We start from the raw sequence: 17,186 nt of genomic DNA, 5'->3' as shown, positions 1-17,186 counted from the left end.
AACCTCTCTTCCAGAGAGCCCAGTAGTGTAGTTCCAGAAAATGTAATGTAGTGTAGTGTAGTGTAGAGTAGAGAGAATAGGGAGCTTGGTAGTAGAATGTCGTGAGTGAGAGGGGGCTGGAATTCTCTGTCCAGCAGAGAGAACAGTGCTGGAAAATTCACGGCAGTAGGAGCTGGAACAGTAGGAGCTTGGCACAGTGTAGAATGGAAGGATATGGTTGAGAGCTGTGGTGTACGGTTCCAATTTTATTTTCCTTGTTGTAATGAATTAAATTTCAATGCACAATTTGATTTAATTTCCTGTACTGAAACTTCAATCCTGTTTTACTGTTTTATTTACTGATGTCATTTAAATTCTGCTACAATTTAATTTCTATTGTTGTTTGTCTGCAATTTAATTTCCACGGTTGTTTGCACTGTGTTGTTGATGATTTCATTTTTTTATCACTCGCTGTAATTTAGTTCTAAATATTTTGCTTGTCGTAATGTTGATTCTGTTTTCATATTTAAAATTTGTTGTTCTCTGTTTTTACTGTTTACTGTATTTTTGTTTTCTGTATTTTTGTTTTTTTGTATTTTTATTTTCTGTTCCAGATCTGTTTTTACTGTTCATGTTGCTGTAATTTCGTTTTCACAGTTTTGAATTTCGTTTTACTGTTTTAAATTTCGTTTTACTGTTTTGAATTTTATTTCAACGCTTTTTAATTTTACGGCAACCAAAAAAATCACAAAACCCCCCACTACGTGTTGATCTGAGACTGAACCCAAATTGGTCCTTGAGAGACGACCTAGGAGTCACTTCCTAGTTTATACTACATTAATTTTGCAATCAATTTTTGTGTAAGGTGCGACCCTCTCAACACAGATGACCATGCAGAACCTTCAGTTTCAGCAAGAGAACAGAGCACACCTTAATTGTTTGAGCAATCAGATAGAGCAGACGGCCACTCAGCTCAATCAGGAATAATCTCAACAATTTGAAGAATTGTCATTTCAAACTGTTCAGCTTCCAGATGATGTTAGTGCCATCAACATAGGAGATGGGGAGAAGAGTCATGAGCTTACTACTATGCCACCTACTTTCCCACCCTCTTGTGTCCCCACTCTTGCACATGAGGAGACTGATGAAAATTTTGAGGACCAGGGAGGTATAAGCAGTAATTTTGAGTCAGGTAGACCATTTTCATCTTCCACCACTTTTCCAATCTTTAGGGAAGTGGAGGTAAACATACCTCAAATTGATTATTTTGTTGATGATTGTGCTATTCATGATTATGTTGTTGATAGGTATGTTGATGATTATATTGTTCATGAGTTTGTTCTTAATTCTTCCACTCTGCATGATGAGAACCACTTTTTGCTATCACATTCGAATGTTTATTCTCCATGCACTGAACATGAATCTGAGTTTGTTGTTGATATTGCTTCTAAATTTGAACTTGATTCATGTTCTGAGGGTATATCTGAGGTTCAGCCTATTACATTGGGATTGGGTGTAGGAGGTACACATGAATTTGACCAACATGCACCCACAGTGGAAGACAAAGGTGCTTACATACACAACAGTTTGAAGATCAATAGGCATCGGCTGAACCCACTCATCAACAATCTTTGCTTCTTAGATCCAGCTATGGAAGACGTTTCCCTGCTCGATCAAATCTATAGGATGAAGCGGTTCTTCCTCAAAACTTCCTTGCTGGATCCTGTGGTGGAAGACATCTCCCTGATAGTCCAAAATTGGCAACTTCCACCCTAATGATGACAAATTTATGAACACCGAAAACGGCGCCACAAACTTGTTTAACCCTCGGCAAGTGTGACCAAATCATATCAAGTAATAAAACTAGGTAAGACCAAGTATCGTTTTCCCAAAGGACTCACGGCCTAGTTAGCTATATGATTTGTTGATTATTTAAGACTTGTGAACAATTGATTGTAGGTTTTAAATGCAAAAGACAATAATTAAACATGTATGCATGAATTTGATCAATGGAAAAGAGGAATACAAACACTTTAATGAATTAAATGGATGAGTATGTTGTTGGGGTTATCAATTTCATCTTATCCACTCTCATATACATTAGGAATTCATCATTCTTTTCATCAATTGCTAATGCCACTCTCTAAATCACCTTGCAAGAAGGCCTATCCTTAATTACGAGTTCATACAATTCCTAGCATTCCTAGTAATTAATTCTGAAGTGCAGGAGCTTAAAGGCAACCAATATGCTATTGGGAGAAATTCCTCGGATCTAGATTTCCCCTACGTTCCCATATCGACAAAATCAATAATCATAGCAATGAATGAGTTAAACAAAGCAAGCTTTAAGCAAAGAGGAAAAACCCTAACTAAAGATGAAAGAAAGCATGTATCTTAAAATAAGATGTTAAAACACAAATTCCATATATAAGAGTTTCACAAGACTACATTGATTACCCAACAACAATACAAGGTTTAGTTCACCATATTCATGGTGAATCTAGATGAACAATAATGAAAGAATGAAAGATAAAACCCTAGAAAGATGAGAAGGTAGCCTAAGCATCCAAGATCTTCCTCCAAGGGGTGGAAAAGTGAGTGTTTGCTTCGTCTCCGCCAAAGATACAAACCCTAGGAACACCTAAAGCTTATATACTATTCGTAAAATTACATAAAAGTGGGCCTAAGCCCAAAAGAGTGTCGCTCAGCGGTAAACTACCGCTTAGCGGTAAGTGCGTGAGTTGATTCTTCCCCTCAGCGGCATTTTCACCCCTCAGCGGATCCAACGTGAGTTCCTGAGTGCCGCTGAGCGGTAGTTGCGACTTCTCCTTTTGCACTTTTTTATGTCTTTTCTGATTCCATCTCTATCCTTCTTTACTTCTTTCACCTAATTCACCTTAAAACCTGCATAAAACACTGAAATCAAGCATAAACCTGTCCAGCTCTCTTATTTCTAAAAATATGACCAAAAGCATGATTTCAAGCTAGTTTCTAAGTGTTAAAGGTTGCTTTTAGTATCAATTTTAAGCATGAAAATAACAGTTTTTCAACTGTTATCACAACCCCAAACTTATAACTTTGCTTGTCCTCAAGCAAACAAGATGTAACTCAATCTTCTACCAATCCATAAAATGGTTTACTCAATTCAAAATTCTCTTTTCAAGATAAGTAAAAACTTTAATTAAACTCATGACAAAGACTTCAATCAAGACATACACATGCTTTAGTGCTCACAAAGTCACTCAATATATAACAAATGCTATTTTTCATGAATGATCAATCAACTAGGCATGAATGTTCATGTGCTCATGGAATATTTCCTCACTAAGTAAAGTGTTTCACTCAAATACAAGTGTATAAGCGGTAATCACTCATTCGCTCTACTATCACAATGTCACATGAATTGACTTTGCCTTTCATTTAACCACAATCAAATAAATTCACAAGCATGCATCATCACAAGGACTTTTCAATGGCTTATAATGTGGCTAGGCTAACAAGAAATTGGTTTTTCTAGATCACAAAACCCTTGAGTTAATAGAATCATATAAACATAATCATTCTTACTTTTCCCCAACTTTCTTTTGCATTGAGCTTTGCTTTTTCTTTTCTTTCCTTTCTCTTTTTCTTTCTCTTTTCACATAATTAATTCTTAGCTTTTAGCTCAATGCTTTCAATTTCCCTTTCTATTTTTCAACAACCCCAAACTTGAACATTTGTCAATACCACAGAATATTTTCTACTTAACTCAAGGTAAAGCTTTTCAACAAGGGTTTTCAAATCATGTTCAAGGCTAAGGGTTCAAATGATAAAACACATAGTGCTCTCTTTTGTGGGCTAAAATCATGAATTTGGCTAATAAAAGGGTTACCAACAAATGGCCTTGATCATATGATGCGAACAAGTTATTAATTCAATCATAGAAAACCTGGGCAAAGTCATTCATGCTTTCAAAGTAATAACACTCAATCACAAAAAACTCTGGAGCTCAAAACCTCACATATAAGCTCATTCACATTTGACATACACATCCTACTTAATATCACAATCACAATAACTTGCATTTGTTCACAAAGCTTGTGAATCACCTGTATACGCATGTAATGTGCATATCTCAACATTAATTTATATCAAAGCATCATCAAGCATTACTTATCAAACAATCACAATCATCAGCAAACCATCATAACAGACAAAGTTTCCAATTGAGTACATCAAACCCTAAACAAAAACAAATAAGTAAATAATAAAACAAAACCTGCTCTAGTGTTTTGAAAAACTCAGCCCCAACAATGATGCTCTCTCCCAACCCCAAACTTAGATGGAAAACTAGTGAGAAAGTGAGTGAAAGGGAGATTTTCTTAATGAAGGGAAAGATTATAGAGAACCTTTGGAAAAGTGTTTAGGAGTGTGTGTGTAGAGAAGAATCTGAAAATAGAGGCCAAAGAGTGACTTAGGGTATAAAAATACCCTAATGGGCTCAGGTTCCGCTAAGGGTCAATCCTAAGCCCAACCTGCGATACTACCGCTCAACGGCACTTTCGTGATGTGTTCTTCTTCTTCCTAGCTTGACCTAGGTACCTTCTACTCATACCCCTCACTTGCTCCCTGCAATTAAGATCTTAGATCACTCAAACATTCGATCCCTATCATGCAACTAAAGCAGAATCAAAACAAACAATACAGATAAAATCAATCAACTGGGTTGCCTCCCAGGTAGTGCTTGTTTAACGTCACGAGCCTGACCCAAAATTTCAAGGATCAACCAACTGCATCATTATGGACAAATGTTGCACTTCTCCCCCTAAATAGGGCTTGAGACGTTGACCATTCACCACCCAACTTTTCTGTGGATCTTCATCAACAGGATTAAATATTTCAATGGCTCTGTGTGGATGCACTTCTTTTACTACAAAAGGTCCTGACCATTTTGTCTTCAACTTCCCAGGGAATATCTTCAATCTTGAGTTGAATAATAGTACTTATTGCCCTGGATTAAAAACTTTATTCACCAGTTTCCTGTCATGATAAAATTTAATCTTATCTTTATAAGCCTTGGATGAATCATATGCATGTAACCGCATTTCTTCAAGCTCAAGAATCTGCCTCTTGCGTGTGCTCTGAGTTTCATAAGGATCAAAATTCAAGAATTTTAAAGCCCACAAAGCTTTATGCTCCAACTCTACTGGCAAATGACATGCCTTCCCATAAACTAATTGAAAAGGTGATAATCCCATGGATGTCTTCATTGCCGTCCTATAAGCCCAAAGAGCATCATCCAGTTTTAATGACCAATCCTTTCTTGATGACGTCACAGTTTTTTCCAAGATCCTTTTTATCTCTCTGTTAGATACCTCAGCTTGTCCATTGGTTTGTGGGTGATAAGGTGCAGCTACCTTATGTGTCACTCCATAATGTTTAAGTACTTTTGCTAACAGATAATTGCAAAAATGAGATCCCCCATCACTAATTAACACTCTTGGAGTTCCAAAATGTGAAAATATCTACTTTTTCAAAAATTTAATTACTGTGCTAGCATCATTTTTAGGACAAGTTAACGCTTCCACCCATTTTCTTACATAATCCACTGCTACCAATATGTGTTCATTATTGAAAGATGGAGGAAAGGGTCCCACAAAGTCAATACCCCAGCAATAAAAAACCTCAACCTCTAAAATGCCCTGTAACGGCATCTCATGACGTCTAGTAATCGTCCCTGCTCTTTGACATTTATCACAACTTCTTGCATGATTATGAGCATCTTTAAATAAAGTTGGCCAATAAAACCCTGATTGGAGAACCTTTGCTGCTGTTCTTTCTCCATTAAAATGTCCCCCATAAGGTGAATCATGACAATGCCAGAGAATTCCTTCTACTTCTTCATTGGTCACACATCTCCTCACAAGATTATCTGCTCCAATCTTGAATAAATAAGGATCATCCCAGACAAACTGCTTGGCATCATGCAAAAATTTCTTTCTTTGTTGCCAAGTTAAATCTTCTGGCATAACCCTTGCAGCTTTGAAATTAGCCATATCAGCAAACCATGGCCTCTGTTGAATATACATGAGTGCTTCATCTGAAAAAGATTCCCAGATCTCTGATTCCTTGCTAGTGACCTCCTTATTGACTAACCGTGACAAATGATCAGCAATCAAGTTCTCACTCCCTTTCTTATCACGGATTTCCACATCAAATTCTTGCAAGAGTAGTACCCATCTAATCAGACGAGGCTTAGAATCTGGCTTTGTCAACAAATATTTGATAGTTGCATGATCTGTATAAATAATCACCTTAGACCCAATAAGATAAGGTCTAAATTTCTCTAGAGCATATACTATAGCTAAGAATTCTTTCTCTGTAGTAGCATAATTCAACTGAGCATCATTCAGAACTTTGCTGGCATAATAAATTGGATGAAAAATCCGCTCTTTTCGCTGGCCAAGCACAACTCCTATTGCATAATCACTTGCATCACACATTAGCTCAAAATTTTTATTCCAATCTGGAGGTATAATTACTGGAGCTAACACTAATTTGCTCTTCAATGTCTCAAAAGCTTTCAAACATTCTGCATTTATCACAAAAGGGACATCCTTCATAAGAAGATTACTCAATGGTTTAGCAATTTTTGAGAAATCTTTGATAAATCTTCTATAAAATCCAGCATGACCTAAAAAACTTCTGATCCCCTTTACATTTGTTGGTGGAGGCAGTTTCTCAATGACTTCTACTTTAGCTTTATCTACCTCAATCCCTTTAGCAGAGATTTTATGTCCCAGCACAATTCCTTCGGTTACCATAAAATGACATTTCTCCCAATTAAGCACCAGATTTGTCTGAACACATCTTTTAAGAACAGTATCCAAATTAGCCAAGCATCGTTGGAAAGAATTTCCAAAGACTGAAAAATCATCCATGAAAACTTCAATGCACTTTTCTAGGAGATCTGCAAAAATAGCCTGCATACACCTTTGAAATGTAGCTGGAGCGTTACATAACCCAAATGGCATCTTTCTATAGGCAAAGATACCAAAAGGACAAGTAAAAGTTGTCTTCTCTTGATCTTTTGGATCTACCACAATTTGATTGTATCCAGAATATCCATCTAAAAGCAATAGAAAGCTTGACTGACTAATCTTTCTAGCATTTGGTCCATGAAAGGGAGAGGAAAATGATCTTTCCTAGTGGCTTTATTTAGCTTCCTGTAATCAATGCACATTCGCCATCCAGTAACTGTCCGAGTGGGAATAAGTTCATTCTTATCATTATGAATTACTGTCATTCCGCCTTTCTTTGGAACCACCTGTACTGGACTCACCCATTCACTGTCAGAGATTGGATAAATGATACCAGCTTCTAAAAGTTTCAACACTTCTTTTCTAACCACCTCCTTCATTACAGGGTTTAACCGTCTCTGTGGTTGAGCACTCGGTCTATAATCCTCTTCCATAAAGATCTTATGCATACAATAAGTTGGGCTAATACCTTTAAGATCTGATATTGACCACCCAATCGCTTCTTTGTTAGCTTTCAAAATTTCTATCAACTGTTCTTCTTCTTGTAGAGACAAAGAGTTACTGATGATAACTGGCTTTTTTCCATCTTCTTTTAGAAATACATATTTCAGATGTGTTGGTAATCTTTTTAATTCTAACTTCTTTGCTTTGCCTTCTTCTTCCTTATCAATTTTCTCAAACTTTGTATCCTCCACTGGAATCTTCTTCAATGTTTCCAAGTCCATCAAACACTCTTCAATTAATCTTTCTTCTCCTTCATCTAGATTTTCACAAGCATCAATAAGAGTTTTTTCTAATGGAGAAATAGACCGCACCATCTTTTCTTGTATCATACAAACTTCATCAAGTTCGTCAAATTGAAAACATGCCTTATCATCATTTGGATATGTCATGGCTTTGAATACGTCAAAGGTGACTTCTTCATCATGAATTCTCAATTTAAGCTTACCATTCTCCACATCAATTAAAACTCTAGCAGTCTTCATAAAAGGTCTCCCAAGAATGAGAGGTACATCACTATTCCCTTCCATCCCCATTACAATAAAATCTACTGGAAATACAAACTTATCAACCTTCACTAAAACATCTTCAACCACTCCATGTGGATATTTAAGAGACCTATCTGCTAGTTGAAGAGCCATTCTGGTAGGTTTGATTTCCAAACCCTTAATTGTTTTACACATTGATAACAGCATTAGATTAGTGCTAGCTCCCAAATCAATCAATGCTCTTCCAACTTCCAAGTCTCCTATGGTGCACAGAATAGTAAAGCTTCTTGGATCTTTAAACTTAGGAGGTAATTTCTGTATGATTGCACTGCAGTTACCATTTACTTGGATACTCTCCTTCTCAATGTACTTGTTTTTCTTTGTAAGGAGTTCCTTCAAAAATTTTGCATATGCTGGCATCTGTTGCAATGCTTCAGAGAATGGTATAGTAATCTCCAACTTTTTAAACAACTCCATAAATCTTTCCAACTGTTTTTCTTTCTCCTTCCTTGAATAATTTTTTGGATAAGGAAGTGGTTTTTCAAATTCTCTTTCTTTTTGTCTCTCATCTCTTTCTTCACTCTCTTTTTTTTCTTTCTTTTCATCTTCTTCTTCTTTCTTTTTTTCTCTCTCAACTCTTTCTTTCCACTCACATGTTTCTTTTTCACTCTTATTTTCTTTCTCCTCTCTTTCTATTTTTCTCTCTTCTAACACCTTACCACTTCTTGTTACAATAAACTTACACTCTTTTCTGAGATTATCATTTTTCATCTTGGCAACTATTCGCTCAATATGAATCTTCATATTTTTAAATGCAACTTCCACATTCTTACAATAAGATGCATTCGTCTTCAAGAATTTTTGGAAGGCTTCGTCTAGTTTTGTTGTCTTCCTGGATGGAATAGGTTGCATTTGCCATTTTTGCTGCTGCTGTTGAACCATTGAAACCTTTTGTATTTCCTGTGGTAATTGAGAAAGTTTCATAATTACTTCTTCCAACTGCTGAGAAATAATCTTATTTTGAATAAGCAGAGTATCATCTGATTGTAGCAACTCCTTCTGACTAGGAGCTCCTCTTTCACTGTTCAGCTCATTATCACTAGTAGCCATGTTTTCAATTATTTCTGTAGCTTCCTCTGGAGTTTTCCATTTGATATTTCCTCTAGCTGTGGCGTCAAGCATCATCTTGGTTTGTGAACCAAGACCTCCAAGGAAGATCAGGACTAATTCCACTTTGTCAAAACCATGCGTAGGAGTTTTTCTTAGTAAGCTTTTATATCTGTCCCATGCATGACCTAGTGATTCCTCCATACCTTGCCTAAAAGATGAAATCTCTTGCTTTCCTTTATTTACCTTTGATTGTGGAAAGTATTTGTTTAGGAACTTTGTCACCACTACTTCCCACTCTGTAAAGCTTCCTTCTGGGAAAGAGTTCAACCAAAGCTTAGCGTTGCCTCCTAATGAGAATGGAAACATGCTAAGTTTGATTGCTTCGTCCGGCACCCCATTTATCTTTATTGTGTTGCAAATCTCGTTAAACGTTGTGAGGTGCTCATATGGGTTTTCGTGAGACAACCCATTAAATTGGTTACTCTTTACCAGTTGGATTAATGCTGGTTTCACCTCCATATTAGTCGCATTGACTCTTGGTCTTGCTATGCTGTTGAAATGCTGAGGTCCAGCTATATTAGTATAATCTGCAAGAGTTCTTATGATATTATTATTCTCCATCTCCTGAATGCTACGGTCAGAACTTTGTGGTGATGGTTGTAACAAAGTTTCCGGAGAAGGAAAGAGTTCTCTAGATGTACGGATTCTTCTCCTCCGTCTACTCTCGTCCAAACCTTCAAGAGGAGGTTCTGCAGTTTTCTTGCTTCTAGTTCGGATTGCTTCCTGCACACACAAGAAAACAATTCCCTAAAAGAATTGGTTAGCACAAAAAGATATAAAAGAAGATATAAGATCAGAGATAAGAAGATAAAATAAAAACAGAAAAATAAAAACAGAAAAATAAAATAATAACCGAAACATAAAAACAGAAAATAAAATAAAATAAAATAAAATAAAAACCGAAAAATAAAAACAGAAAATAAAAACAGAAATTCAAATTTCAAAATTCAAAAATTCAAGTCAAAGATAATCAATAATCACACAAATGAACTAGTTAAACCACGAGTCCCCGGCAACGGCGCCAAAAACTTGATGACAAATTTATGAACACCAAAAACGGCGCCACAAACTTGTTTAACCCTCGGCAAGTGTGACCGAATCATATCAAGTAATAAAACTAGGTAAGACCAAGTATCGTTTTCCCAAAGGACTCACGGCCTAGTTAGCTATATGATTTGTTGATTATTTAAGACTTGTGAACAATTGATTGTAGGTTTTAAATGCAAAAGACAATAATTAAACATGTATGCATGAATTTGATCGACGGAAAAGAGGAATACAAACACTTTAATGAATTAAATGGATGAGTATGTTGTTGGGGTTATCAATTTCATCTTATCCACTCTCATATACTTTAGGAATTCATCATTCTTTTCATCAATTGCTAATGCCACTCTCTAAATCACCTTGCAAGAAGGCCTATCCTTAATTACGAGTTCATACAATTCCTAGCATTCCTAGTAATTAATTCTGAAGTGCAGGAGCTTAAAGGCAACCAATATGCTATTGGGAGGAATTCCTCGGATCTAGATTTCCCCGTACCTTCCCATATCGACAAAATCAATAATCTTAGCAATGAATGAGTTAAACAAAGCAAGCTTTAAGCAAAGAGGAAAAACCCTAACTAAAGATGAAAGAAAGCATGTATCTTAAAATAAGATGTTAAAACACAAATTCCATATATGAGAGTTTCACAAGACTACATTGATTCCCCAACAACAATACAAGGTTTAGTTCACCATATTCATGGTGAATCTAGATGAACAATAATGAAAGAATGAAATATAAAACCCTAGAAAGATGAGAAGGTAGCCTAAGCATCCAAGATCTTCCTCCAAGGGGTGGAAAAGTGAGTGTTTGCTTCGTCTCTGCCAAAGATACAAACCCTAGGAACACCTAAACCTTATATACTATTCGTAAAATTACATAAAAGTGGGCCTAAGCCCAAAAGAGTGTCGCTCAGCGGTAAACTACCGCTCAGCGGTAAGTGCGTGAGTTGATTCTTCCCCTCAGCGGCATTTTCACCCCTCAGCGGATCCAACGTGAGTTCCTGAGTGCCGCTCAGCGGTAAACTGTCGTTGAGCGATAGTTACGTGATGAGTCAATATTTTCTCAATTTCACTTAGTTTATTGTGCTAGAATTAATCGGGGAATTGTGCTTAATTGTCCAGTATTTTCTCATTTTTACTAATTGTGCTTAATTTGACCAAAAATTCTAATTTTAATTAATTTTGATTATTTGAGCAAATTATTTGCATTATTAATTACAGGGAAAAGGTTGGAAATACAATTTGAAACATTTGGAGGTCAAAAGAAAATGCCACATCAATATACTTTAAACTAAAATGAGTGAGAGAGGTGTGGATTTATTTCTTTTGGGGGTGCACATGAAGAAGTAGCTCACGGCCCAACAGCAGCAACACCTGTCCAAGGATGGTCAAGCAAGGACACAGCAGCCCAACAGAAAAGAAAGAGGTCCAGCACGTTGAGTGGTGTGCACGGTGAAGAGAGAATGTTGGCTTGCTATTGGAGGGGTGACGTCCATCAAAAGCACGCGTCCAGGAGCTCTAGCGGCAATTGAGAAAGGAGACCATGCGTCCAAGTTCAACACGCATCCAGCAGCTCCAGCAATTTGAATTGGGTTTGGCTTCCAGCACATTCAACCACGTGAAGCAAGGCATCCAGCTTGGGAGGTGTCACGTTGCTGGACCTGCAACGTGAAGGAGAGTCCAGGAAGCGTTGGGAGAAAGGGGCAGCAGGCCCAACTATCTTCATTCACGCTTCCAGCAACACGGTCCAGCTTGGGAGGTCTTCGTCCAGCAAGCAGCATCCAGCTTCACCATGGCCCACCACACGTCCACGCTCACGATCCAAACAGCTCCGGTCCAGTAGAAGCCTTCAAGTCCAGCAGCTTGGAGGGAGCGTGCAGCTTTCTAGGAGCATCTCGGTCCAACACAAGCAGCTTGGAGAGCAAACAGATGGCAGCAGGGGCCCATGGAAATTAAGTGGAGTGCTGATTTTATTTGGTGATGGAAGTGGAGTCAAAGAAGGCACACACGGACATCATTTTCCGAGCAGCGGTGCACGCAGAAAATACACAGTCCAGAAGCAAGCAGGTCCAGCAGCTGTGAAGACGTGGTGCTTGAGAGTTTGGAGGTGCACGAAGAAGCAGCCCAGTAGCACACATCTAAGGGCTTCACGGGGAAGTTGGTCCAGAGGAATGGGAGAGAAGAGGGCGTGCGTAGGAGCCGCGAGGAGGTTACTATTTTATTGGCTTTTGAACACTATTGAGAGGGAGTTCCAGTAGGGTAGTGTAGGACAGTGAGAGGATGGGGGGCTACGGCTGAAGGAGGCCAGCCGCCACACTCTCATACTTTGTTTTCTTTTTCTCGGGCTTTTGAACACTTTCTCTTTGAATGGAATGAAAGGCTGGAACGTTTTATTCTTGAAGTTTATCATTGAATGAAGCTTTGGTTTAGCACTTTGCATTATTGAAGTTTTATTTTATTCTAGCTCTCATTGTTTTTCCATTTGAACACTTGGAAGCAACAGCACGTTGGTGGAGGAAGTAGGTGGTGTGCGGAAACGGGGAGAAGGGAAGAAGCAACAACACATGATTTCAAATGGAGAGAAGAAATGAATTTACTTTCTTTTAAAAGCCACGGTCAAGCTACTTGATGAAATTTTGCTGGGAGAAGTGAAGCGCGGTGCCCCTTGCCACATATTATATCATAGTATATTCACCTTTCATTTTGGAAAAAGGAGGCAATTGTTCAGGGAATGAAGAAGAAGTGCCCACGTCTGCAGCGTCCAGAGAATGGGTTTTCGTTCATATTTTTTATATATTATATATTATTAAAATTTTGCTTTATTGTGATGATATTCATTTAAAGCTGCTGCAACGTGCATTTCAAGTTAGCTAAGTTATGATATTCTCATTTCCAACCAAAGTGCAATTTACAAGCTTTATTTCAACGTGCATTTAATTTTTTTAGCTCATCATTGCATTTTAATAGTTTTGGATTCCTTTTTCTTATTTCTCTAATGCATTTAAATTAGCTTTGGCTTTAGGAATGTTTAATTTACTGTTATCATGTTGTGTGTTCTGTGCAGTTTATTTATCTTCTTGCATTTCCAATTTCCTCACTTATTTTAGAAACCGTTCGGTATTCACGCTTTGTTAATTTATTTCACTGTTTTCAATTATGTTTGGTTGTATTTAATATCCAGTTTTAATTTAGTTCAATTGCATTCACAAACCTTTCGCAAACCCCCCACTACGTGTTTGATCTGAGACTGAACCCAATTTGGTCCTTGAGAGACGACCTAGGAGTCACTTCCTAGTCTATAATGCATTCTTTTATGCAATCAACTTTTGTGTGAGGTGCGACCCTCTCATCAAAATGGCGCCGTTGCCGGGGACCAACGGTTCAGTCTTAGGTTTTTGTTGTGTTAGTGTGTGTTGTGTTTTGTCTTACATTGTGATGTGATGTTCTGTTTTGTGTGTGCGTGTCGCATGTTCAATTGTGTTGTGTTTTGTTTGTTTCGTAATTTTTAGCATTTCCTTTCTACCTTTCCTCTTCTCTTTCCATGTCTACCTATTTTGATTTTGTGAATACTGCTTATTCTGCCAATGCCTCTGATTACGATTCTCCTTCTGCATGTTACTCTGATTGTGATTCATATTCTGCTGATTTTTATGCTGAGAACAATATGACTCATCCTCCAACTTCTGAGAGTTCTCTTCGGGAGCCAGTTTCACTTAATGAGGATGATGTTCATTGCGTTCTCACTTCTGGACTGATAAATTTGCTGCCTAAGTTTCATGGTTTTACAGGAGAATGCCCACATAGACATTTGGAGGAGTTCCACATCATGTGCTCTTCAGTGAAACCTTCACATGTCCCTGATGATCACATTTTCTTGAGGGCATTTCCGCATTCATTACAAGGAGTAGCAAGGGATTGGCTTTATTGTCTTCCTTCAGGGTGTATCACTTCTTGGGAAGATCTTAAGCGATTGTTCTTGGATGAATTCTTCCTTGCTCAGTATGGTTACAACAAATATCTTGGATGGAATGACCCTACTTTGGGATGGTACAATGCTCCACAACATCAATATCAAGAACCACCATTCCAGAGTACTTTCCTGCCTCCACTTGTCCAGCAATATCAGAGTCAGCAATATGATGCTTCTGCCGAAACAGCTCCTCAGCCTTCTATTTCTGAGCCTACATTGCAGGAGTTGTTGGAGCAGTTGACCATGCAGAACCTGCAGTTTCAGCAAGAGACCAGAGCGTCCATTCAGAGCTTGAATGACCAGATAGGGCAGATGGCTACTCAATTAAATCAGGAACAGTCTCAAGATTCAGAGTTACCATTTCAGACTGTGCTGATTCCTGATGATGTTAGTGTCATCCACATAGAAGATGGGGAGCAGAGTTATGAGCTTACTACTGCGCCACATACTTTCCCACCTTCAGATGGTCCTACTCTTGCACCTGAGGAGAGTGATGAGTATTTTGAGGAGCAGGCAGAAATAAGCAGTAACCCTGAACCAGGTAAACCACCTTCATCTTCCCACACCTTAGCAATCTTCAAGGAAGAGGAGGTAAGCATACCTCAATTTGATTATGTTGATGATTATGTTGTTGAGAGGTATGCTGATGATTATATTGTTGTTGAGTCTGATTTTAATTTTCCCTCTATGCATGATGAGAACCAATTATTGTTGTCGCATCCGAATGTTTATTCTCCATGCATTGAACATGAATCTGAGTCTGTAGTTGATATTGCTTGTGATTTTGAAATTGATTCATGTTCTGAGGATGTATCTGAGGTTCAGTCTGATAAATTGGGATTGGGTGTTATACCCCTGCATGAAATTTCTGTAGAGCCACATTGCACTAACCCTATTGCAGGAGGTACAAATGAATTTGATCAACAAACACCCACAGTGGAAAATAAAGGTGCTAACACTGACAAAAGCTTCAAGATCAATAGGCACCAGCTGAACCTGCTCATCAACAATCTTTGCTTCTTAGATCCAGCTGTGGATGATATCTCCCTGCTAGATCAAATCTGGAGGATGAAGCAATTCTTCCTCAAAACTTCCTTGCTGGATACTGTGGTGGAAGACATCTCCCTGCAAGTCCAAAATTGGCAACTGCCACCATGATCAGGGGAGTTTTCTTTCTCTCTTCCCCCCCTTTCCCTACTTTTGTTGCACTTGTCCATGATCTGTTCAATGTTCTGATTTTTGATCTTATACTTATGACACATTGAGGACACTGTGTAGTTTAAGTGTGGTCTATTGGGGGAGATTTTTATTTTTCTTTGTTAGTTTTTGTTTTCTTTGTTAATTTTTTTTTTCTTTTCTAGGTAGTTTTTGTCGTGTCTTGTGTACAGTTTTACATGTTTCTCTTGATTTCTGGACTTTGTTTAGGTTGTAGATGTGTCTTTCACTTCATTAATACTCTGATATGTTTGAAATCCTTGCTTTTCTCTGCTTGGGAAGATGATCATGATGTTTGAGAGTTGAATTGATTGCGACACAAATGCCTTGTGTGAGAATTTGAGCCACTTTATGTTCTTTCTTATGTGTGATATGTCTCTTGATTGCTTGCACATATGCCTTGGCTTGACTCTTGTTGATAATTCTTGATTGATATGCATGTTTGGAAGTGATAAAGGCAGTTTTGTTCTTGAGCCTCTCTAGCCAAATAAGCCTACCTTGTTCTAATCCTTTGAAAACCCTTTTTGAGCCTACACTTTCCCCCATTTCTTTGTTTTGAATGCTCATACACTAGCCCTAAGTGAAAAACCATGATTACCTTAACCTTAGGGAATTTTGGAGCTTTGGAAGTGTTTTGGGAACAAGTGTGGTCTTCTTGGGGATTCTGATAAATTGGCTAGTTGGTTCCTCTTCTTGTTTTGTTTTTAGAAATATGATTTATATCTTGTCTCTTATAGTTGTGTGCTAAAGAGAGAAAAGAAAAGAGATAGGATGAAAAAAAAAGTGCAAAAAAAAAAAAATGAGAAAAATAAAAAAAAATTTGTGAATAATGGAGTCAAGAAGAGGAGGGAATTAGAGGTTGTGGGTATGATTTGACTGTGTTTACACTTGTTCCCCATTGCTCCTCTATTTCTTTTGGTTTGTAACTTTCATCCATAATTATCCTCCCTTGTCCTTGACCCCATTACATCCATAAAAGACCTTTTGATTTGAACATGCATATATTTTGAGCATTGATATAAGAGGCTTGCCAAGTCTGTTTGTGTTTGTTTTCTTGAGTGCATTGAGTTGACATTTCTTACCTTAGACACTTGAGAGAAACACTAATAGTGCATCTGTGAGGTTTTGTTACTTTTGATTCACCTCTTGAGCTGATTGATCATTTTGCCATATCTTGAATTGCTTGGATGATTTCATGAGTATCTGCTTTCTCTGATTCATTCTGTGTTGGAATTGTCTACTTCTTTTCTCTGTCCAGATTTCTTGAGGACTGTGTAAATTCTGTTTGTTTCCTTGCGAGTCTTTGTTTTCTGTGTGCTAAGTTTGTGTCATACCCTAGATGTCCTTTGAACTGTTCCCTGATCTGCATCTTGATTTTGCCCAGGAGTGCAAAAGACTAAGTGTGGTCTATTTTGATGAGTCAATATTTTCTCAATTTCACTTAGTTTATTGTGCTAGAATTAATCGGGGAATTGTGCTTAATTGTCCAGTATTTTCTCATTTTTACTAATTGTGCTTAATTTGACCAAAAATTCTAATTTTAATTAATTTTGATTATTTGAGCAAATTATTTGCATTATTAATTGCAGGGAAAAGGTTGGAAATACAATTTGAAACATTTGGAGGTCAAAAGAAAATGCCACATCAATATACTTTAAACTAAAATGAGTGAGAGAGGTGTGGATTTATTTCTTTTGGGGGTGCACATAAAGAAGTAGCTCACGGCCCAGCAGCAGCAACACCTGTCCAAGGATGGTCAAGCAAGGACACAGCAGCCCAACAGAAAAGAAAGAGG

At 37.7% G+C, this 17,186-nt stretch overlaps 2 protein-coding genes across 2 annotated transcripts; one reads left to right on the top strand and one right to left on the bottom strand.

The window, feature by feature from the left end:
* Window positions 1-4,733: 4,733 nt before the first annotated feature.
* LOC128196240 (uncharacterized) lies at window positions 4,734-5,228 on the bottom strand. Its single transcript, XM_052876478.1, has 2 exons — window positions 5,059-5,228; window positions 4,734-4,941 (listed from the first exon to the last, which is right to left on the bottom strand). Exons 1-2 carry the CDS (start codon window positions 5,226-5,228, stop codon window positions 4,734-4,736), a joined length of 378 nt encoding a protein of 125 aa, XP_052732438.1.
* Window positions 5,229-11,590: 6,362 nt separating this feature from the next.
* LOC128196239 (uncharacterized) lies at window positions 11,591-13,149 on the top strand. Its single transcript, XM_052876477.1, has 3 exons — window positions 11,591-11,649; window positions 11,831-12,415; window positions 12,710-13,149. The coding sequence occupies exons 1-3, from the start codon at window positions 11,591-11,593 to the stop codon at window positions 12,795-12,797; spliced, it is 732 nt and encodes a 243-aa protein (XP_052732437.1). The 3' UTR covers window positions 12,798-13,149.
* Window positions 13,150-17,186: the final 4,037 nt, after the last annotated feature.

Source organism: Vigna angularis, chromosome 4 (genome assembly GCF_016808095.1).
Source record: "Vigna angularis cultivar LongXiaoDou No.4 chromosome 4, ASM1680809v1, whole genome shotgun sequence".
In the NCBI taxonomy this organism is placed as follows: Eukaryota; Viridiplantae; Streptophyta; class Magnoliopsida; order Fabales; family Fabaceae; genus Vigna; species Vigna angularis.
Note: the sequence above shows the minus strand (reverse complement) of the source record. Positions and strands in the feature narration are given on the sequence as shown.